The 25,227-nt window shown below is 35.4% G+C and overlaps 1 protein-coding gene across 5 annotated transcripts in view; it reads right to left on the bottom strand.

Annotated features, from left to right (window-relative positions):
* Positions 1–25,227, bottom strand: part of AGTPBP1 (ATP/GTP binding carboxypeptidase 1) — a 199,268-nt gene that overhangs the window by 65,441 nt on the left and 108,600 nt on the right. For all 5 annotated transcript variants that reach the window (XM_007969631.3, XM_007969633.3, XM_073021463.1 and 2 more), the window contains 3 exons: positions 18,365–18,448; positions 16,388–16,474; positions 16,155–16,303 (listed from right to left, as the gene is read on the bottom strand). In XM_007969631.3, the coding sequence (XP_007967822.2) occupies positions 16,155–16,303; positions 16,388–16,474; positions 18,365–18,448 (320 nt within the window). The remainder of the gene's footprint in view (positions 1–16,154; positions 16,304–16,387; positions 16,475–18,364; positions 18,449–25,227) is intronic.

Here is a 25,227-nt window from a genome sequence, read left to right as displayed (position 1 = left end):
TACCTGCTGGCTAAAGAGCCCTTGGGCCTTGAATAAAAACATCAGTGGTGCCCAGGCAGTTCTCACTGCAAGACTTGGGTGAGACCCAGAGCCATGCTGGCTTCAGGGCGTGGCCACAGGGAGGTACTACTTTTGCTCAAGGAAAGGAGAGAGAACAGTAACGGGGACTTTGTCTTGCAGCTTGGTCACCAGCTTGACAACAGTTCCAAGAGGGCTCCTCGGGTCCACGATTTCAGGTCTTGGCTTCTGGACAGCATTTCTGGACCTGTCCTGGGCCACAGAGGAGCTTGCTACCCTGAAGGGAGAGACCCAGGCCTGACAGCATTCACCACAAGCTGACTGAAGAGACCTTGTGCTTTGAGGGAACGTCAGCAGGAGCCAGGCAGTGGTCAACGCAGGCCTGGGATGGTGACGGATATGGGAAAAGACTTCTACATGAAGAAAAGAGAGAGAAGAGTGGGAAGAACTTTGTCTTGCAGTTTGGATGCCGGCTTAGCTGCAGTAGAATAGAACACCAAGTAGATTCCTAACATTCCCGACTCTAGGCCCTGACTCCTGTACAGCATTCTGGAACCTGCCCTGGGCTGGGGGAAGTTCATTGCCCTGAAGGGTAGGACACAAGTCTGGCTATAAAGCCCTTGGGCCTTGAGTGAACACATCAGCAGTAGCTAGGCAGTGGTTGCCGCGGGCCTTAGGCAGAACCCAGTGCTATGCTGGCTTTGCATCTGACCTAGTAGAGTACCAGTGGTGGCAGCCACAGGGTTGCTTGTATCATCTCTCGTCCGGCTCCAGGCAGCTCAGCACAGAGAGACAGACTGTGTGTTTGGGAGAAAGTAAGTGAAGAGAACAAGAGCTTCTGCCTGATAATCCAAGAAATTCTCTTGTACCTCGCTGAAGGCCACAAAGGTGGTATCTCTACAAGTCTGTAAGGGTCACAGTGTTACCAGGCTTGGATCCCCCTAGTGCAGATATGGCTGCAGTGACCAAAGATTTAGACCACAACATGCAATTCCCTTTGAATATTTGGAAACCCTTCCCAAGAAAGATGGGTACAAATAAGCCCAGGCTCTGAAGACTACAATAAATACCTAGCTCTTCAATGCTCAAACACCAACAAACATCTGCAAGCATCAGGACCATCCAGGAAAACATGACCTCACCAAATGAACTAAGGCACCAGGGACCAATCCTGGAGAAACAGAGATACGTGATCTTTCAGACAGAGAATTCAAAACAGATGTTTTGAGGAAGCTCAGTGAAATTGAAGATAACACAGAGAAGGAATTCAGAATCCCATGAGATGCATTTAACCAAGAGATTGAAATAATTTTTAAAAATCAAGCAGAAATTATGGAACTGAAAAATTCAACTGACATACTGAAGAATGCATTCTACATTATAGTCTCCCGGCAGCAGAACTGATCAAGTAGAAGAAAGAATTAGTGAACCTGAAGACAGGGTACTTGCAAATACACAGAGAAGACAAAAGGAAAAAAAGAATAAAATGAAGTATGCCTACAATATCTAGGCATACTTCAGTATCCTCAAAAGGACAAATTTAAGAGTTATTGGCCTTAAAGAGGAGGTAGAGAAAGAGATAAGGTAAAAAGTTTATTCAGGCCGGGCGCAGTGGCTCAAGCCTGTAATACCAGCACTTTGGGAGGCCGAGATGGGCGGATCACGAGGTCAGGAGATCAAGACCATGCTGGCTAACCTGGTGAAACCCCATCCCTACTAAAAAAATACAAAAAACTAGCCAGGCGAGATGGCGGGCGCCTGTAGTCCCAGCTACTCGGGAGGCTGAGGCAGGAGAATGGCGTAAACCCAGGAGGTGGTGCTTGCAGTGAGCTGAGATCCGGCCACTGCACTCCAGCCTGGGCCACAGAGCGAGACTCCGTCTCAAAAAAAAAAAAAAAGTTTATCCAAAGGGATAATACCAGATAACTTTCCAAACCTAGAGAAAGATATCAACATTCAAGTACAAGAAGGCTATAGAACACCACGCAGATTTAACTCCAAGACTACTTCCAGCCATTTAATAATCAAACTACTAAAGGTCAAGGATAAAAAAAGGATCCTAAAAGCAGCAAGACAAAAGAAACAAATAACATGCAAAGGAACTCCAATATATCTGGTAGCAGACTTCTCAGTATAAACCTTACAGGTCAGGAGAAAGTGGCATGCCACATTTAGAGCACTGAAGGAAAAAAAGCTTTGATCCTAGAATGGTAAGCACATCCATTGAAAATGTCCTTCAAACATGAAAGAGAAATAAAGACTTCCCCAGATAAATAAAAGCTGAGGGAATTCATCAACATCAGACCTGTCCTACAAGAGATGCTAAAGCGAGTTCTTCATTCTGAAAGAAAAGGACATTAATGAGCAATAAGAAATCATCAGAAAATACAAAATTCAATGGTAATAATAACTACACAGAATAATATAATACTATAATTGTGGTGAGTAAACTACTCATATGTTGAGTAGAAATACAAAAAGATGAACCTATCAAAAATAGTAATACAACTTTTCAAGGCATAGAATAATAAGATATAAATAGAAACAACAAAAAGTCAAAAAGTGAGGGGGGAAGAAGTTAAAGGTATAGAGCCTTTATTAGTTTCATTTTTGTTTGTTTGTTAATTTGTTCGTTTTTGCAATCCATGTTAAGTTGTCATCAGTTTAAAATAATGGGTTACAAGATGTTATCTGCAAGCCTCACAGTAATCTCAAAAAACCTACAATAGATATACAGAAAATCAAAACAGAAATTTAAAAATATCACCTAAGAAAATCACCTTCACAAAAGGGAAGATAGGAAAGAAAGAGGGAAAGAAGAGAGGACTACAAAACCATTAGGAAACAACAAAATGGCAGGAGTAAGTCCTAAACTATCAATAACAATGAACGTAACTTGACCAAACTCTCCCATCAAAGGAAACAATCAACAGGGTAAATAAATGACCTGTCGAATGGGAGAAAATATTTACAAACTATTTATCCGACAAGGGATTAGTATCCAAAATATACAAGGAACTCAAAAAACTCAATAGTAAAAAAAAAATCGTAACAATCTCATTAAAAAGTATGCAAAGGACATAGACTTTTCTCAAAAGAAGATATACAAATGGCCTACAGGCATATGAAAAAAATGTTCTACATCACCAATCATCAGGGAAATGCAAATCAAACTACAATGAGATACCATCTTACCCCAGTTAAAATGGCTATTATTAAAAAGGGGAAAAAAAAGTAACAGATGCTAGTGAGGATGTGGAGAAAAGAGAACTCTTCCACACTGTTGGGAACATAAATTAGTGTAGTCACTATGTAAAACAGTACAGAAATTTCTCAAAAAGCTAAAAATAAAATAACATAAGGTCCAGCAATCCCACTACTGGGTATTTATCCAAAGTAAAGGAAATCAGTATACTGAAGGGATACCTACACCCACCCCATGTTTACTGTAGCACTATTCACAATAGCAAAGACATGAATCAACTTCAGCATCCATCAATGGATGAATTAATATAGAAAATGATATATATACACAATGAAATACTACGTGGCCATAAAAAATGAAATCATGTCCTTTGCAGTAACAGGGATGGAACTGGAAGTCATTATGTCAAGTGAAGTAAGCCAGGCATAGAAAGACAAATCTTGCATGTTCTCACTCATGTGTGGGAGGTAAAAAAGTTGATCTCACGGAAGTAGAAAGTAAAATAATAGATACAAAAACTGAGAAGGGTGTGGGGCAGGGATGGGGGGATGAAGACAGGTTGCTTAATGAGTGCAAGCATATAGTTCAAGAAAAGAATTAAGTTGTAATGTTCGATAGCAGAGTCGGTGATGATCAGAAACAATACATTGTATGAGAGGACTTAAAATATTCCTAACATAGAGAAATGATAAATTATCAAGGTGATGGATATCCTAAATACCCCGACTTGATTGTTACACATTCTATACATGTAACAAAATATCACACATACCCCATAGATATGTGCAAATATTATGTATCAATTTTTAAAAGTTAACTATATAAAGAAGTGAAAGGTTCAAGTTGAAGTCAAAGGGCACTTTAGATTTGTCTTATGTGTTCTAATGTTATAAAAAACAATTATTCTTATATTACATTTAAAACAATGTATTCTTATATCACATTTAAAACGATCATATGAAATTTTGGTCACAGTGAAGTTAGCTATATTTGGATATTCTGACTGTAACAAAAACCATTTGGACAAAGTAAGTTGCCCCAGCAAGAATCAATCAAATGAAATAAACTCAGACTAAATAAACCAGTCTATTCAACCTGATATAGTAATACAAAGCCTATATCTGAACAAGATTTATTCATTAGCCAAAGGATAAACCTTCATATACATGAAACAAGTGTGCTTAAAATTGTCCATTTTTTGCCTCAAATATAGATAATCAAAATATTACATTGCCAGAGTAACATCCAATGGCAGTAGCCCCTAATAATATCCAAGTAAAGGCCAAATTTTTATTGAGGACATGGTCAATATTATGTGCAAATACAAAGAAAGATGAGGTGTTTTAGGTCCTAATCATTAATGTACTATAAATCACAGATTTGTAAAATGTTGGAGTTGATGTTAACACCCTCATTTAACAGATGAGGAGAACAAGGAAAGTTTAAAGTGGAGCTCTAATAAACCTGAAGGTACTTATCGTAAGCTGCATGTTATCTGCACTCAGTGACTCTATGTAGAAAAAAATACATGCTTCTAACATATCTAGTACTACAGCTGCAATTTCAGATTTAGATTCAGGTGGCTGCCATTATCCTCCAGTCTCAGAATTTGGCTTTTCATCCCAACCAAAGAAATAAATAAACTCAATAAGTAGCACAAACAAAACCACACATGGCCCAGCCCTTCAGCATTACTAGAAGACAGAATATAACAAACTTTAAATTGTTTATAAATAGTAAAATGAGCGAAGATATAGAGGGCAGATGGAACAATAAAATCGGGGTTGAAATCCTTAAAGGAGATTTTAGAACAAAAAATATTTAATGAGAAAAAGGAGGAACTTTATAACGACAAAGTCACAATTCATAATGAAAATATAATACTTAATATCAATGCATCCGATAAGATCAACCTCCTACATAAAGCGGAAACTACAGGAGATACAAAGAGAAATCGACAATGACATACTATCGATAATAGTCTTCAAAGCACCACTCTCAGAATAAGATGGATCAATTGAACAAGAAAACAAAACATAGAGAACCCAATAACATAGTCAATATGGCAATTTTTACATCTAAATGTCAAATGTCTCATCCTGACACAGACGAAAAATATATCTTCTTATGTGACGATATATTCTTTATATCTTCTTCTCAATAGCACATGAGACATTCATAAAAATTGATAATATATATGACAACATATTATCAGCAAATTTTAAGCAAAGATAACTTCTTTGCTTGGAATTTGATGATAATATATTAAGATATAAGATATAAAGAATATATCTTCTCAATACCACAATACATTCATAAAAACTGATACCGTATTACATCACAAGGAAAACAACAGTAAATTTCACAAAATAGAAATATTACAAACTCTCTGATCACAGTGTACTAAAACTAGAAATTACAAACAAAATGAAAAAACAAACAGGGAGGGAACCCATGCAGGAGGATGGAAAGAAGACTGATTTGGGATATCAGACCCTCAATAAGGTGGAGGAAGGCATCTGTGAAAATAGACAATACAGAGACTGTTACATAAACTGGAATTGATCTAATAAGTTACATGGATAATGGGGCCCAAAATTATCTATCTTAGAGAAGAAAGTTGTAAATATGCAAAGAAAACAAGAATAAAGCCTGTGTTATTTGCTTGAAAGTTAAGGTATAAGTATAACCTCATGGCGTGTATGTGTGTGTTTGTGTGATTATATACACACACATATAAACATGTACATTCAAATATGGAAACCACTACAAATGTGAATTTCTGTTTAAATACTATGTAGGTACTAAATATACTCCCTAATTGTTCATTGAGATAGTTTGGTAAGAACCCAATAGCAATGTGTATACCACGTGTCCAGATCTTGGTTTTCAAGATAATTTCTTTTTTTTTTTTTTTTTTTTCCTGAGACAGCGTTTCACTCTTGTTGCCCAGGCTGGAGTGCAGTGGCGCGATCTCGGCTCACTGCAACTTTCACCTACTGGGTTCAAGCAATTCTCCTGCCTCAGCCTCCCTAGTAGCTGGGATTACAGGCGCCCGCCACCATGTCCAGTTAATTTTTGTATTTTTAGTAGAGATGGGGTTTCACCATGTTGACCAGGCTAGTCTTGAACTCCTGACCTGGTGATTCGCCCACCTTGGCCTCCCAAAGTGCTGGGATTACAGGCGTGAGCCACCGTGCCCGGCCAGATCTTGGGTTTTAAACACCATTCACTACTAAAGCAAAACGGCACTCTTCGGAGAAATGGCAGATTTCATTCAGGGGCAGGGAAAAGCAAGATAGGCCTTAAGCATCTTGTTGTGCCAAAAAGCAAGGGCACCCATAAGGAATGATAGGGATATCCCAAAAGGGCACACACACCAGCATGAATGGTATCCCACTGGCCAAATCATGGACAATTTGAATATCAAAATAAATAATGATAGCAACAAATTATAACTCGAGTCAAATAGGAAACCAAGTCTATACTGATATGAATAAATTAAAAGCTTGAGAAGGAACAAGATATTTAGATAGTCTCAAAGTACCTCAATGTAAAATACTAATTACAAAGAGAAAAAGGAAATGTAGGAAAGCCACACAGCTAAATAATATGAAACTGTAAAGAGCACCCCAAAAGGTAAAAATGTATGAGCAACATTAGTCAGGGGGACCAATCCATTCTAGGGAGGCAGAGAAGACTTGAATTAACTAACACGGGCAAAGGGTTGAGAATGTTACAGGCTAGACTTCAAAATTCTACTTTACTGCCTGGTTCCAAACGTGTTCAATTTATTTAAAAAGGCAGTTGAAAATCCTCAAATATCTGAGAAAAACAAAGATGGAGCGAAAGTGAAAGAGAAGCTTGGTACTAAAATGCAAGACTGCCATCTAGTGGTAATTTCAGCAAATCCCTTCCAAGTAATGGGGGGTAAGACGGGGAGTGATGGATTGAAACAGATAGCACTACTATTTATTGACATACATTCTCAAATTCAGTATTTCAAAGGCGGTATTCTCTTTACAATTAAAAATACAGTACAAAACATAAATATTTTTATACTGCTTAACTTTAGGATCATTCACTTATGAGAAACACTAAGTATTCAATAGAATCACTTTTTAAAAGCTCAAAGAAAAGGGCAACTTGAAAGAGAAGCAACTGCCAGCCTGTTCCTTTCTGGAGACACTGCCAAAGAACAAGACCTCTATTGGGCACATTTTCGAGAATCCAACACTCAAATAGTCCCCCAGTCAGCACGCCCCAATAAAAAAAATTTTTTTTACAGACAATAAGCTACTCTCCTAATTGATACAACTTCCTCATTTCAATCACGTATGACAATTAAACAAATACTTCCAGATGAAGACGTTTCCACTGTACATACTTTCTTTGGTCACAGCCCCCACCCTTACAATGAATTATTGCTAGTTATAATTGCTTACAATATTAAATTATAGTTTACCAAAATATTTTGGTCCCTTTCTTTTAATTCTTTTAATGTTAAGACAAACCAAGATTTGCTTTATGTTGTGCTGACCTAACAAATCTAAAGATAAGTTTAATAAAATATTACATCTACCTAAACAGCTCCATAGCTTCTACTATCTTCCTAAATACTTACGAATACATGCAAATAAAAAGAAAACTCACAACAGACAACTTCTCAGAATCTGGAAGGAATCTCTATTAAACTTAAGGCAGATGGAGCAAGACTGAAAAATCCAATGCAGAATATGCCTCGTGATCTGTATCTTGAGGTTTAGGGGCTTTTTAAATTTTTTTTATTTTTTTTTTTTTGCATTTTACATTTTGGATTCCACAGCTAAAATAAGTGTCACACTAAATAAAAAATAAACAATAAAGAAGCACAAAAACAGAAAGCATAAACACCCAAACACCTCAACCGTAAGAATTTTAAATAGGTTAAACTTATCTATTAAAAGACAAATGGTCAAACAACAAAATCCAACCTCTTATTTATGGAAAAAAAGGCAAATATACATCAAGCAAATTCAAACCAATATAAAAACAGAATTCAAGGCAAAAAATGCTGAATGAGATAAATGTGATAATTTTATACTATTAAAGGGATATGCAAAAGGAACATGGAAAACTTACAAAATTCTATGTGCCAAGTAACCCCACATTAAAATAGAAAAAAATATTTTTTAAATGAAAGCTTGACAGAAACACAACATAACTGAGACTGTTAAGTATTTTTAAGTCTTAGGCAGATAGAGAAGACAAAAAATAAACAGATATAGAAAGTTGAATAGATATATAATAAAAAATATGAAATAATATATTTTTCGGGGACAGAGTCTCACTATGTCACCCAGGCTGGAGTGCAATGGCACAATCTCAGCTCACTGGAACCTCCACCTCCCGGGTTCAAGCAATTCCCCTGCCTCAGCCTCCTGAGTAGCTGGGATTACAAGGTACGTGCCACCAAGCCCGGCTAATTTTTCGTATTTTTAGTAGAGATGGGGTTTCACCATGTTGGTCAGGCTGATCTCGAACTCCTGACTTTGTGATCCACCCACCTCAGCCTCCCAAAGTGCTGGGATTACAGGCATAAGCCACCGTGCCCAGCCAAATATGAAATAATAAGAAATCTCTCTATACATATTGGTCTCTACCCCCCAGTTCCTGGCACAGAGCTCCTAAAACCCTTGTCAGTTCCTAAGCAATGCAGGTGCCGGGAACATGTTTTGTTCTAATATTTGGTCTTTGACCTCACTCCCTGACAGAGAGCATCTAAATCTCTTAGAACTTCCTGGGTGATAGAAACAACTTCTATTCTAATGAAGCAGCTCTTGGTGTTCTCCTTGATGGGGACTGGTCACCAAAAAGAACAAGCCATGATAAGAAGCTTGGAACTTTCAGCCAAACTCCATCCTCAAGGGAAAGGAAAGGAGCTGGAAACTGAGTTAATCATATCAACATGATGAAGCCTCCATAAAAATCTCCAAAGCACAGGATTCAGAGAGCTTCTGAGTGGTGAATGCATCCACATGCCAGAAGGGTGGTGCACTCCAACTCCATGGCGAAGAAAGCTCCTGTACCCAGGACTCTTCTGGACCTACCCGTTCATCAGGCGGTTCATCTGAATCCTTAAATCATATCCTTTATAATAAATGGGGAATCATAATTCAGTGTTTCCCTGAGTCCTGTGAGCTGCCATAGCAAATTATCAAAGTGAGGAGGGTTATGGGAACCCCTGTTTGAAACCAAGTCAGAGAGAAGTATGGTAACCTGGGGACCCACTACTTTTGATTGGCATCTGAAGTGAGGGGCAGTCGTGGGAGACTGAGTCCTTAATCCTTGAGGTCTACACTAACTCCAGGTAGTTTGTATCATAACTGAATTGTAGGAAGGACACCAGTTGGTGTCTGGAGAGTAGGAGAACTGGAATGTGTGGAGAAAATCCCCACACATTGGGCACAAAAGTGTTGGAAGTGGTGTGAGTAGTAGAAAGAAAAACATTTTTTTTCTTCTCACTAAACAATGTATGTTACATTATGTTGCCTACAAAGAATGAATATTATTTTCCAAGTGCCCATGAACACAAAAACTGACCAGATATTAAGCCACAAAAAATTACTGCAAATCATAAATTCCACACCAATGAACAAAATGGATTAAAATTTGAAAGAATGAAAAAAGTCTTCACAAAATAGAACCAACTAAAATATAAACTCTTGCCTAAATAATTCTAATCTAAAGGATACCAACATTGCATACAAGTAATACAAAAAATAACAAGGAGATCTTATTATTAAAATTTGGGAGGGGAATACAGAAGTTGTAATCAAGAGAAAATTTGAAACTTACTTTGATCAACTGACAAAAATAAATTTAGGTAAACCTACCAGAAGTTAGAAAAAGAAAAAAATCAACCTGCAGAGAGGTAAAGGGATAAATTAATAAGTATAAAAAAGTCCAGGCCGGGCATGGTGACTCACACCTGTAATCCTAGCACTTTGGGAGGCTGAGGCGGGTGGATTGCCTTAGTTCAGGAGTTTGAGAAGAGCCTGGGCAACACGGTGAAACCCCATCTCTACTAAAACACAAAAAATTAGCTGGGCATGGCAATGTGCACCTGTAGTCCCAGCTACTCGGGAGGCCGAGGCAGGATAATTCCTTGCACCCGGGAGGCAGAGCTTGCAGCAAGATCACACCACTGCACTCCAGCCTGGGCGACAGAGTGAGACTCCGTCTCCAAAAAAAAAAAAAAAAATTCCAATAGAAATAATGAATACACCAGCTTTTTAAAATTGTAAAACAACAAATTTAAGCTTTAAGTATCAAAAACTTGGAAAAAACTAAGCCAGAAAATAAGCAAATATACATATTGCAGATAGCACACAAATTTCTGCTACTGAATTTTTAAAATCTAAATGTCACTTACATTAAAATATATAATACAAATTATCAAGACTCCCTCAACAAAAAATAAAAAACTAGTCTAGACTAAGTTATAGAAAACTCTGAAAAAGTTCAAAAGCACTCCCTTTCACCCAATTAAAGGGTACAAAATCAGAAAGTTTTAGAGGCATATTGTTTGCAAATTTCATTAAAACATATGTTATTTCAACTGCTCCAGAACATAGGGTGGAGAAATAAAGGCCTTTACATTTAAGTGTTCAAAGTCAGATCAGCCTCCTTCCAAAACTAGACAAAGATAGTTTCCAAAAAGGAAACTGACTTGTCTAGCTTATAATGTAAAACCTTAAAACACAATTTTAACAAACAAAAATAGCTGCGTCATAAAAGATCAATTCACACAGCCAAGCTGACTTATTTCTAAAATCCAAGGATGGCTTAATAAGAGGAATATTATTAACACAATACAGCACATTCAAAGGTTATAGACTAATATGGTCACATTACATTTATTGATAAATGCAAAAAATTTTTTAAATCTGATTTTTAAAAAAATAGAAATTCTTCATTTCTATTTTGAGCAACAGAAAAATATGTATCTCAAAATAAGAATACGCTTAATGTAAATACTAGCAACACGCCCATTAAAGTTAAAATAAAATACAAGGATGCCCAGTGTATCCCTTTTATTTTAAACATTGCCAAAATTCTATTCAAAAACAATGAAAGATACACAATATAGCTATGAATCACAGAATTCTAGGTATTTATCAAGAAAATCCAAAGTACCAACTTAGAAACTATAAGAACTAATAAAAAGTTCAGCAAGAAGGTTGATTTTCAAGTAAATATATAAAAATCAATAGCTTTCTTAATAGAAGTAATGTTTGAAAATAGGAGTACTCTTTCACAAAACTCTTTCATGACAGAAGCAAAGGTAAACAGAAATACAAAACTTACAAAAAGAAAACTAAAAAACATAGGTGAAGGCATAAAAAAACTTGAATCAACAAAACAAAACATCATGTGCCTTAGTAGTAAGACTGGATATAAAAAATTCTGTCTCTCCCAAACTATTCTACAAATTTAATCCAATGGAAATTTTTGGTATTTGATAAAATTATTGTGAATCATATTCTTCAGAATAAACTATTCAGAAAAAATAGGTAGAAAAGTCTGTAAATTGTTTTTGAAAAGAACTACAGGATGTTAGACTATATTTTAAAGTCAAAATAAATTAGAAACACAGTGGTACTAGAGCAACAAGAAAGCCCCAAACATAACTAGTATGTAGGACCACAGATTATGAGAACTGTGGTGTTTCAAACCAATGGGGACATATGTGTAAGAGGTCAAAATAATTGAATTCAAATTCAAAAAGTGAGGAATTATAAGCAAGTTATGGTGACATTTTATCAATCAGGTTCCAATCTGTTTTTATTAACCTGACCATTGTAACAGCCAAAACAGAGTAACAATGTTTAATGGCTTCTGAATGATATTTCGTACCTTTCTTTCATTAGTGGACCAGGTATGCAGTTGTAAATGTGAAATGTCTAACAATTCAATAAATTCATCGACAACACTTTAAAACTCTTTGGAGAAAGAATGAATTTAGTTGTAGCTACTTAACCACTAAGAATAGGATTAAGTTAAATCCCAATTCACAGAAAATACCAAAATAAATCCGGATGGATGCTGTTAAATATAAACACTGAAAACATACTATCAAATGCACTTCAAAAAGGCTGAACTAATTTAATACTTCACCAGCACTGTAGTACCCATTTTCCCTAGTCTTCAGCAACATATGTTCATTCTCTTTGAGAAACGCAACTTCTAGGAATTCATGACAATAATCAGACACATATATGAAAACAAATAATTAAGGGTATCTACTGCAAGACAGCTTATAATTTTGAAATGTGGAGAAAGACTTAAACCTTCAATCTGTTATCACTCAAGTCATTTATTGTACCTTACTCAATAGAACATTGCACAGACATTACTAACGATGCTGCTGAATAATATTTAATGGGCATGAGGAAATTTTTTTCACAAATTATTGTATAGTTTTAAAAAATGTAGTGTTACACACAAGCTTTCATATTATAATCCCAAATCTGTAAAAGAGTAAAATGTAATTTTAAAATTATATATGTGAATGTGAATAAGTTTAAGAACAGATAACGAAATGTTAAACAATGGTTCTTTTGGATGCTCCTTTTCCAAAGATTTTCCGTTAAACTGTTTTTAATTTGCTTACTTTCCCATATTAATATCTACTGTTTTATCATCAGAAAAACATGCATGTGTACCTGGCATACAGATACTTCTCTGAATTATAAACACAAATATCTATGTATAATAATGTTTATCTCAGCAATATTTAAAATAAAAAGTAATCAGAAACAACTGTCTTACAAAGAAAGGTTTGGATAAATTATAGTACTTCTATTGGATGTCTCCTAAAACAATGTTTCACAGGAATATTTAATAACCAGAAAAAAAATGCTGATAACATAAATTTTGATTAAAATACAGAATATGAAATTGCATGGGTTATGAGACTTCTTTTTTAAAAATAAATGCATAACTATATGTAAGCAGAAATCATACATTGCATTATAAAAAAGGCTGGTAAGAAGCAACAAATGTTAAAGTGATTATCTCTGGATGATGCATTGTCAATGGTTTTACTTTTTTCTTAACACCATTCTGTTTTCCAAATTCACTACATAGTGAGTTTGGAAAGTGTGATATACATACAAGAATATCCAAAGGAGAAGGGGGAAGAAGGAGAGGAAATTTAAAAATAAAGCAGCCATCTGTCCCACTGCTTTGAATTAGTTTTAATTACAGAATTTTATTCATTTTAAAATTTCAAATGACACTAGAGGAATTATTTGATCTATCACATAAAGGTATAGGTTTTTTTAAGAAACAGAGAAGCATTGCTCCAAAACGTATACTTTTAATTTAAAATATTATTTTTTAATAAAGTTTAAAGTGCTAAGAGTTCTATTTTTAAGTGAATATAGTTAGTAAAAATGCAATCTAGTTGTAGCACTTCTGAAAATTATATTGACTATTATGTCAGGAATAAATATGCCTTTATATTTAACTCATAAGGAGCACCCAACATACCAACAAAATTAATTTAATTAATTGTTCTTTTCTCCTCTAAAAATATTATATAGCATCAATACAAGTTAAATAGAGAAATCACTAGGTTTCTTTACTTATTGTGATAATACTTTGAATGGGTTTCAATTAAGGAAATTTTTAAAGTTAATTGAAAGTTTAAGGTTAACAAATATTTCTGAGAAATATCACATTCCATAGTTAGTAGTTTAAAATCACAAAAGACTGTGAAACAGACTGCATCAAGAATATTCCTATCATTATTCACATAAATCCATGTACTCACTGAACTTTTAGTCAAAATATACATATTTAAAAGAATAAACATTTAAACATTAATTACTTAAACCATTTAAAAACCTTAGAAAAGTGTTTATAACTAAACCAGGTATTATGCTACCAAGTCTTCCTACAATTATTTCATTAAATAAATGAATCTGATTAAAGCTTTTTTCATACATGTGAAGTAATTCTAGAGTATACAATATCCTATTTTCCACATAAATAATGACAATTGGGAACAACCTCTTCAACTGTTGAAAGCTTTAATTTTCAGAAATGTCCCCTTAAAGAGCATGATCATATTCGTGCTTTTAACAACTCAGAGGATTTAAATGAAATGGATGATAAAATATTTCATGTCTCAGTTATTAAAAGCTTTTCAATCTTTCCAACAAATGGTTGAGACCTTGGAGATTTTGTAACTTGTCATACGTATGTTTCTTCTCAAGCCCCAGTGTAAGTTTTCTTGTATGCCAGAAAAAAAAAATTCTTTTCTTTTACACAAAAAGATTGTCATTACAACATTAATACTTGAAACTTGATGTTTCAATTTTAAAATGCTGATATTAAGTTCATACAAGTACGTTATTTTCCACAGGCATAATGTTTGACTACCAGGTGTCTTACAAATAATCCTTAGTTTTGTATATATTAAAGTACTAAACACAAAAACCTTGAATGAGGCTATATTTTAAAGATATTTGTGGGTACAACTCAGAGTTTTTTTAAAACGGTCTCATGAGACAAATAGTAGGGAAAACCAATGAAATGAAACATTAGTTCTTCGAAACAGTCAATAAAACTGATAAACCTCTAGAGTTAGACTGACAAAGAAAAAAAGAGAAGAAATTATCATTAGCAGGAATTAATTAGGGGCTATCACTACAGACCCTGCAGAAATCAAAAGGATAGTAAGAGAACACTACAAACAACCCTGCACATTGGTCCATTCCTAAAAAGCACCAATTCCTAAAAAGCACAAACTACCACAACTCACTCAAGATAAAAGTGATAATTTGAATACCCCTAAAACTATTCAAGAAATTACATTTCTAGCTGGGCGTGCTGGGTCACACCTATAATCCCAGCACTTTGGGAGGCCAAGGCAGGCAGATCACTTGAGGTCAGGAGTTTGAGACCAGCCTGGCCAACATGGTGAAACCCCATCTCTACTAAAAATACAAAAATTAGCTGCGTGGTAGCACGCAATTATAGTACCAGCCACTTGGGGGTCTGAGGCAGGAGAATCACGTGAACCTTAGAGGTGGAGGTTGCAGTTGGCCACAGACACACCACTGCACTCCAGTTTGGGTGACAGAGCAAGACTCCATCTCAAAAAAAAAAAAAATTACATTTCTAGTTTAAAAGACTATCAAGAAAGGAACTCTCCAGATTCATCAACTCTCCAAATTCTGTTTCATTGCAGAATTCTACCAAAGTTTAAGAATTAACACCAATGCTAGTGCTTCCAGCAAATAAGAGGAGGGAACACTTCCCAACTCATTTCATGAGGTAATACCATGATACCAAAAGCAGATACAGTACCAAACCAAACAAAAAAAAAAAAAACAAGAAAGACAGACAACTATAGACCAATATCCCTCATTAGTAGAAATGAAAAAAATATTAACAAAATATTAGCAATTTATATACAATGACCAAGTAGGGTTTATTCCATACTTTTTTTTTTTTTTTTTGGAATAAATAAATCCCACTTGGGATTTGTTTACCCCAAATCGGGTTTATTCCAAATAAAAAAGGCTCATTCAACATTCAAAAATCAATCAACATAATATACCATATTAACAGGCTAAAGAAGAAAAATTACACAATCAGATGTCACCATCGGAGTATACATAATAAACCTTTAGTTCCATTCAATTTGGATGAAATCAAACATTACACTTTAAAGGACTTGCCTATACAAGAGTAACTCTTTTTCACCAACAAAAGCTTGACCTATTTCAAATGTTGCATAATATCTGAATTTTGGGAACTAGAGAAAACAAGACACTGAAACATTTTTTAAAAGTTGATAATTTTTTTTTAAAAACTTCCCTTTTCCACAGTTAAGATGCCTGCATGCCATCTCAATTGGGAAGGAAAATTGTCTTACCATAATTAAACTGACTGTTGGACTTTTCACAGTTAATGATGTTAAACCTGTAAGCAACACCTGGCCGCATTCCACTGACTTCAAAGTAAAACCACTGATGATAATGATTGCTGTTTATATCTGAGTTCAGAATAAGATCATATTCATTTCTGAAAATAGAAGACAAAGAAATCTGATGAAAATTAGGAAAATATCTGTGCACATACAAAATGAGAAAATCTTAAGTGACTTACTTTCTAATTTGAATTACTTTGCGCAGATTCCCAGATTCAAATTTGGAGTTAAATTTCAAAATATCTCCCTCTTCTGGAATGGTGTAACTAAATAAAATTTTTAAAGTAAATATATTAAAATACATTGCATTTAAATAGATGAGCAAAAATTAAATAAAATTATAATTAAAAATACATCACTACTGCCATATCACCTTCCTCATTATTTTTAAGCTGAAGCACAAAACAAGCACAATCAATACATTAAATGTGGATAACATTTATGGACAAACTTATAATTAGAGACTTGTTCTTATGTTTATACTGATATAGTAAGAACTTTTGCCTCACTGAATGCATGCCATTTCTAAAATACTTATTTTTATACAAAAAAGAACATTTTTAAAACTGCTGTGACCTGTACTGAGCAGCAATAATTCTCATAAACTATACAGTTCTCAGGTAAAAATATTATTTTGAAATCAAAGAGCTAAATTACCTATTATGTTATTTCATTAGCATCAAGAAGCACACGTATTAATCCTCATTTTACATACTGATTATTAAATAAGCATTTACCATGTATCTACTAGGTGCCAGATACTGTTTGAGACACATGTCTGCTTGGTTCCCTGACTGAATGCAAACTCTTGCTCTTCTGGAGCCTACTCTCTAATAAGAGAAGACTAGGACTCTAAGATGCTCAATAATTCTGTCCAATAGCACAGGTATGCCACACTCAGGGTTCCTGAGTTTCTGCTTCTACCACTCTGCCTGTCTTATCTGACAAAGAATTATCAATGTTGAAATAATTAAACAAATAAGGTATATGTTTCTTCTCTTCTATAACAGTATTATTTCAAATGTAGTCATTAGCTTTGCTACAGCTTATACTTTTATCTAACAAAACTTTAAAAAAAAAAAAAAAAGTGTTTTAGCCAGGCACGGTGGTTCATGCTTGTAATCCTGGCACTTTAGGAGGCCAAGGCGGTCAGATCACCTGAGGTCAGGAGTTCGAGACCATTCTGGCCAACATGGCAAAACTCTGTCTCTACTAAAAATACAAAAATATTAGCCAGGTGTGGTGGCACTTGTCTGTAGTCCCAGCTACTCGGGAGGCTGAAGCAGGAGGATCACTTAAGCCTAAGAGGCAGAGACTGCAGTGAGCTAAGTCTGCACCACAGCACTCCAGCCTGGGCGACAGAGTGAATGAGACTCCATCTCAAAAAGAAAAAGTGCTTTTTTCCTCCAAATACGATTGGCAAGATGTGAAATTTTCCAAAAATATTAGTATGTTGAGGGAGAGAAGAAAGCCACTGAGGGCTAATTGAATTTCTCATACGAGAAGGCAGCTGACTAAATAAGAGTCAAACTCAGTATTTGTAATTTTCATTTATTTACTTATATTTAAATCCTAAAATGTGATGATATCAGTGACAATCTTAAATAGTAAATGACTAACACATCAAGGATCACAAAAAAAAAAAATGCATTCCAAAGATTGAGCAGGCAACCTAAATGAGCCAATTATAAGCAGCGAGAGACAACAGGGTATGGGGAGGACTGTGGAGAAGGATCAAGCAGATGTTCCTTCTAAAGGGATGGTAACTTGTTATCCCAATGAAACAAAGGCTCAGTATTGCAGGACAAGCCAGCATTTCATGTAAAATATCCACTCTCCTAGTGAAAGTAATTTCAGTTCTTTAAAAATACAACATCACTGTGTAACCATTACCTTAAGCCCATTAAAAATCTACCTAAAAACAAACAAAATCTCATGATAGAGTTAAGTAGGTAAACATGACTTACCATTACCATTACATCCCAAAGGATGAAAACCTAATTAAATCGCAACTAGTTATAAATTAACTATATTTTTTTATTATTTTAAAAACTACCAACATTTTTCACAGAATATTTTTTTACCTTTTAGAAATAATACTAAAATTTTATAGAAAAACTTAAAACCAATAAAAGTTTGTTAAAATCAAGACTTACTTTGGGTTATCTAAGTCATATACCACACGATCTATGATATCACTCTGATGTATTAGCCTTTCAATATCTTGAGCAATTTTTGTCCTGAAATCATAAAGGTTTAACCAAAATGTATTATTATACACTAATGCACAACTTTCTCCAAAATAAATTTCGAATGAAAAAAGTATATGATAAAAATTCTTAAAATAAAAATGATAAATTCCTCCATCTACATATTTTGCATACAAAAAAATTAGCAATACATAACAAGACAAAAAATCAGTATCAGAATCTGAGTTCTAGAAAATAACCACATAGAATACAGGCACAAGCCCAATCATTAAAAAAAAAAAAAAACCAAAACTTTGAATGTCTATTTATGCCTTTCCTCATAGAAATGTTGTGGTTTCAGTATCTAACCCTTGGGCAAATAATTCTGTATACATAATAGCAGTATTACTAGAAGGTATAAAGATCTGAAAAGCCAGAGATTATTTAAGAAGAGGTTTTTTTAAACCCACCTGGCTGGAATTTAGCTAAAATGCAATTGGCAGTCAGCCTGCATGTTCTGTAGAATCTCTCCTCTCTTTTGTGGTGGGAAAGGAAAGGTAGAGGGAAGGGAAACATCTGTTTGAGGGAGCAGACGATGATTCCCTGAGCACGCAAAATTCTCTAGACTTGATCTCTCCCTGAATCACTCCAACAAAATAAACATTCACTAACTAGAAAGTTCCTACAATCCCTGCCACTGTCCTAGTAGACTAAGTCACCCATAGAACCCACAATCTTTACCCCATCAATATTTAAGCAAACGAAGACAATGATTACCAAACTGTGACAAAACAGGTGACACCAAAATATAGCCAAAACAGAACAGATTTGGTTCCTAAAGCCAGACTGTCTGGAACTCCGGGTAGACTGGCCACAAAGTCTCGCTAGTGTTAATACATGGCTACTTCTCATGTAAAACTTATTCTTAAAGAGGAAGGTGATTATATGCACTGATTTAAATTTCAAGTTTGTTCGCTTCAACTGAAGATAAGTAATGCAGATTAGAACTGTGGCTTATAGATTTATTGAGAGCAGGGTGAGAAAGTGTACCAAAATAGTTTATAACAAAATCTCAAGAATCCATTAAACACTGACAGTCTTAAACTTCAGGCAAATCTGAAACTAGTCTCCTGCACAAAGATACTTTTCCATGATTAAAGGATATTAACTCTCATATAATTTAGAAATATATGTAACAATATCACAGTATAACTTTAAATTTAAAATAAGCCAAGAACCTACGCTAATTGAAAAATTAAAAATTACTAGGAAAAAAAAAAGGTATGATAGTTAAACATATAAAAAAAGGGATATTAAAAAAATAAGTACAATGCAGCCGGGCACAGTGGCTCACGCCTGTAATCCCAGCACTATTGGGAGGCCGAGACGGGCGGATCACAAGGACAAAAGATCGAGACCATCCTGGCCAACATGATGAAATCCCGTCTCTACTAAAAATACAAAAATTAGCTGGGTGTGGTGGCATATGCCTGTAGTCCCAGCTGCTCAGGAGGCTGAGGCAGGAGAATCGTTTGAACCCGGGAGATGAAGGTTGCAGTGAGCCGAGATGGAGCCACTGCACTCCAGCCTGGTGACAGAGCAAGACTCCGTCTTAAAAACAAACAAACAAACAAACAAACAAAAAGTTAAAGTGCTAAAACTAATCTTAATCTACTAAACAGTTAAGAATAATTCACTTTTAATTTTATTCTATAAAAAATAACTCACTACTGACACAGTAGTCTATCAGGAAAAAAAGATGTAGTATCAAAAAATTAAGCTGCGCATTCTTGATGTAAGTTTAATGTCATAACTTTAAAATGCCAATTATAAAGAAACAAGCTTTTTTAAAAGCTCTCAATTACAGTAACACATAAATAAATTCAGAATTTACATTAACCAGACGGTCAACAGTGAAGGATATGGCACTTTCACATACTCAAATATATCACATGAAAATTTAAGTGGTCAAGTATGGGTGAATGACTAAATATATCTATTCGTCAGAATAATTTATTTAATTAATAAATAAGGTTGATATATGCCACAAATATGTAAAAATTAATTCACAAAGGTTTGGTTTTTGATTTTTTAGCAAAATGTTATCAGAAGGCTAGTTTTAACAGCTCAGTTCCACAGTGATGTTCCATAACGCAAAACAGAGTCAAAGAGCTTGGGTCCTACAGGGGCCAGCAGGTACGAGAAATGAGTGAGGCTGACGGGCAGGAACCGTAGAACACCAAGGACCACAGCCACGGTCTAAAAACAAGCTGACTGCTGCTAGGCAGGAAACAGAGGTGAAGGTTGTTGACAACCTTCAAGAAACACCAGAAACTTGGACTTGTTTGGGAGATGTGGAAATCTCCCAAATTTTAAAAGCTGGCAATGGGTAAAAAAAAAAAAAAAAAGCCGCTCTGCAAGTTAAGCCCAATCATGTGCAAGTTGAAAATGGCCTATATACCTGTTTGTAAACCTCTAACACTGTATTTTGGGGGATATAATTGCCCATTTATATTAGACTAGATCTAAAATACTTGAGGGAAATCTTTGCCCTGCCCTAAGCCCTCTTTAATAAAGAGGAAAGGCGGGGCATGGTGGCTCACGCCTGTAATCTCAGCACTCTGGGAGGCCAGGGCGGGAGGATCACGAGGTCAGGAGTTTGAGACCAGCCTGGCCAACGTGGTGAAACCCCATCTCTACTGAAAATACAAAAATTAGCTGGGTGTGGTGGCGGGTACCTCTAATCCCAGCTACTCAGGAGGCTGAGGCAGGAGAATTGCTTGAACCTGGAACGCAGAGGTTGCAGCGAGCTGAGACTGCACCACTGCACTCCAGCCTGGAAGACAGAGACTCCATCTCAAAAAAAAAAAAAAAAAAAGGAGAGGAAACAGCTTTTCAGACATGTATTTCTGTTAAGCAGATCAACTTTTATAAAAGAATGGCAACTCTTTCTTCCCTTACCCCAGCCTCCTATTGAAATACATGGCTTTCCAGTCAAAACAACAAATATTCCAGGTACTCTCAGGGACTATCACCTCAAACTTACTGCCATTCAACACTTACCAAAGACTTGGCACGGAAAGTAATAATGTATGCAGGACTGTCTGGAAAATATACAGCCTATTCAGTCCATACTGGAAAAAAATATGTGACAGGTGGTCACCAGCAAAATTGTACTTTGTTAGGTTTTCAACCACAGAGCAACACTACAAGAAATAAGTTAGTAAATCTCATTGCCATATTTATTGTAAGAACATTATGGGAAATGTTCATCACATAACAGTACGCTCTGAGGTTCCATATTATTATCTGTATCTGCTAGAAAGAAGATTCAAGAGCATCTTCTTTACAGAGAGTATAACATATATATGTGATCAGTACATATATATGATCAACAGGATAGGCTCATGATATAGACCAGGGTTTGGCTCTTGGCTCTGCCATTTACCAGCAGCATAACTCAACAACCTTGAGCTTCAACCTACTCTTTTGTAAAATAAGAGAAATAAGAGCACCTTCCTCATAGAGCTGTTATAGTATTAAATGGCACACTTTATATGCATATATACACTGCATATAAAATGTTTGTTACTGAATTGTGTGTCTGGCCCACAAAATGCCTCTAATAAAAGCTATCTGCTGCTTTTGCTCCTATCAATACTTCTTCCACTATTGCCTCAATTCCAGAAGTACCTGTGTTTTCCAAGCCATTCTGAACTTCATATAAGAAATCCACGGTTTTGTTTTCCTTATTTTGCCTTTGCCACAATTCTTTATCTACTTTTTAATTTAAAATTTCTGAAAAGGTAATATGCTGGCACATTACACAAAATCAAGTATGACATAAAAGCATAAAATGACAAGTCTCACTTATTAACACAACCCGTATCTTCCATCCACATAATCAGGGAACTACTTTACTTCCAGATTTTACTTGATGAAAACATAAATGTAGATTGCTTTTCCCTCTCTCTGATACAAAATCTAAAGTGTCATAAAACAAGCACCTTGTTTAATTCATTTCATAATACACTTTACAGCTCTATCAGGGTACAGGCAGCTTTTTTTTCCAACCAGTGCACATTATTCATAAAAATGTTATACCATAATTTATTTAACTAGTCCCTGACAGATAGGCACTTGAGTTGTATCCAATCTCAAACCAATTCTGCAATGAAAAACTTTGGATGCCACTTCACACATACACAAACTATGTGTGCACACAGACATGTGAGATTTGAGATAAACAGATCTCACAAATTCCCAGATGTGGGACTGACATGTCAACGGAAACATGCACGTTAATCTTGATACAATCTGTCAGATTGTCCTCTACCAGTGGTATTCTCAACTGACATTCCCACCCTTAATGTACGAGAGAGGCTGTTTTTCCATAACCTCATCAATAGAATGTGATGTTCAATTAGATTTTAGCCAATTTGATATGTGGAAAATGATATCTCAGTACATCTTAATTTACATTTCTCTCATTTGGAGTGAAGTTAATCATGCTTTTGTGGTTGTCACTGTTTCTTTTCCCTTATTTTTCATTTTATTTTCATAACTGTAAATTTTTAATACCTTGAATGTTTTTTAAAACAGGCAATACATATTATATAAAATTATAATAAATTTATAATAAAACTTTTTTTTAAATACAGTTTTGGTTTTTTTTGTTTTTGTTTTTTTTGCTGGGCACAGTGGCTCACACCTGTAATCCCAGCACTTTGGGAGGCCGAAGTGGGTGGATCACAAGAGTGGGAGATCGAGACCATCCTGACTAACACAGTGAAACCCCATCTCTACTAAAAATACAAAAAATTAGCTGGACGTGATGGCACGCGCCTGTAATCCCAGCTACTCAGGAGGCTGAGGCAAGAGAATCACTTGAACTGGGAGGCAAAGGTTGCAGTGAGCCAAGATCGTGCTACTGCACTCCAGCCTGGGCGACAGAGCAAGACCTTGTCTCTATGATATATGAAAAAACAATGGAAAGAAAAGAAATCAAAATGTTAATAATGGTTATCTCTGCAGGATGGGACAAAAAGTGATTTCTTCTTACTCTCTAATGTTACGGACTATAAAAGCAGGAAAAAATGCTAAGCATACTTTAAAATAAGAGATGAATTTAATTTTAAATCCAACTTAAACCAAAAATATAGGCTTAAGTAATCATCAGTATGTGTTTACAATACAATTTTTTAAATGTTAGTGTGCTACGTACATTGAGATATGAATCTTACTTATAATGGACTGTTTCTCTTCCATTTGGAGGTAAAGAGATTTTTAATCAAGTTTTATTCATTTTATACTGAACTTTCTTTAAAACAGTGATTGCCATAAGAAAACTGTACAGTAGAAATTCAAAATAACAATCAGGATATTTTCACTGAAATAATTTAAAGGAGTCTAATGCTTCCTTTTTCTGAAAGTGATAAAACAGTAATTCTTCATTAATTTTGACATCATTCATTTACAATGCATTCAGGAAGGGACTGTGATAAGTTGGCAAATAATTCACAAAATATCATCATTTGCTCAAAAATAAGATGCAGAAGACTAGGCAAATAAGCAAACAAGAATTACCATCCTCAACGTATTTTTTAAAATAAGCATTTCTGAGTACTTTGGAAATACCTTTGACCTAAACTATATTTGACATTTTATCACAAATATAGAACCATAAAGCCTTCAGAGTGGCTACAGGGGTCAGCAAACTTCTCCTACAAAGAGCCAGATAGGCTTTGCAGGCCACATGGTCTCTGTCACAGCCATTCAACTCTGCAATGGTAGCACAAAAACAGTCATAGATAATGCATTAAAAAACAAGGCATGGCTGCATTCCAACAAAATGTTATTTGTGGACACAAATATGAATTTCATATCATTTTCATGTGCCACAAAGCTTTATTTTCCTCTCAATTGTTTTAACCATTTAAACATGTGAAAACCACTTTTAGCTCATGGGCTGCACATAACCAGGCAGATCTGGTAGATTTGGGATGGATTTGGCACACGGACCACAGTACGCCAACCCTAACCTAGGCGAATGACCACCAAACTTTTTTTACTATGACCAACAAGAAACACATTTTAAAGATCACAAGCCTACAAAAGAGAAACAGAGGGGTGAATCAAAAGAATTATGAAACAATACATAGCTGTACTACATGTGACACACTGTTGCGTTAATATTGGTTACTAATGAGCATCAATCCAAATCTGACAAACACTGATCTAATCTTTGCTTTTAAAAAGTTAAGAAAATTGGTATCTAGAGAAATAAAGTTATTTGCGCACACACACATATACACACACACACACACACACACACACACAGAGTGGGAGAGTTAAATCTAAAACTTGCTTTTCAGAGAGCATCCTGCCCTGCCCTGACAAGATGTCTCACCACACATATGGTCTCACCCCTCTCATCAAGTCTAACCCAATTATCCAAGCATTTCTGCTATACACATATATTCTTCCAGTCTCACATTAGTGTTACTTGGAGGAACAAATAATTTTGAAGAGTTTCCTACCCATTATTCAAAAATAATGGGTAAAAAGGTGAAAAGGGAGAGTGAAGGCTTTGGAGTATGCACCTATTAAGATCCACACTGCACTGCTCACCATAACTCCCAAAAAAACACTTGAAAAACTCAGTTGACCCCTGAACAATGCTGGTTTGAACTGCACAGGTCCACTTATTTGTGGATTTTTCTTCCCCTTTGCCCCCGCTGAGATAGTAAGACCTACCCATCTTCATCTTCCTGCTCCTCAGCCAGTTACTTAACAGAAAGATGACAAGGATGAAGACCTCTGTGGTGATC

This window comes from Chlorocebus sabaeus, chromosome 12, assembly GCF_047675955.1.
Source record: "Chlorocebus sabaeus isolate Y175 chromosome 12, mChlSab1.0.hap1, whole genome shotgun sequence".
In the NCBI taxonomy this organism is placed as follows: Eukaryota; Metazoa; Chordata; class Mammalia; order Primates; family Cercopithecidae; genus Chlorocebus; species Chlorocebus sabaeus.
The sequence above is the reverse complement of the archived record's forward strand: the minus strand, read 5'-3'. Positions and strand labels throughout refer to the sequence as shown.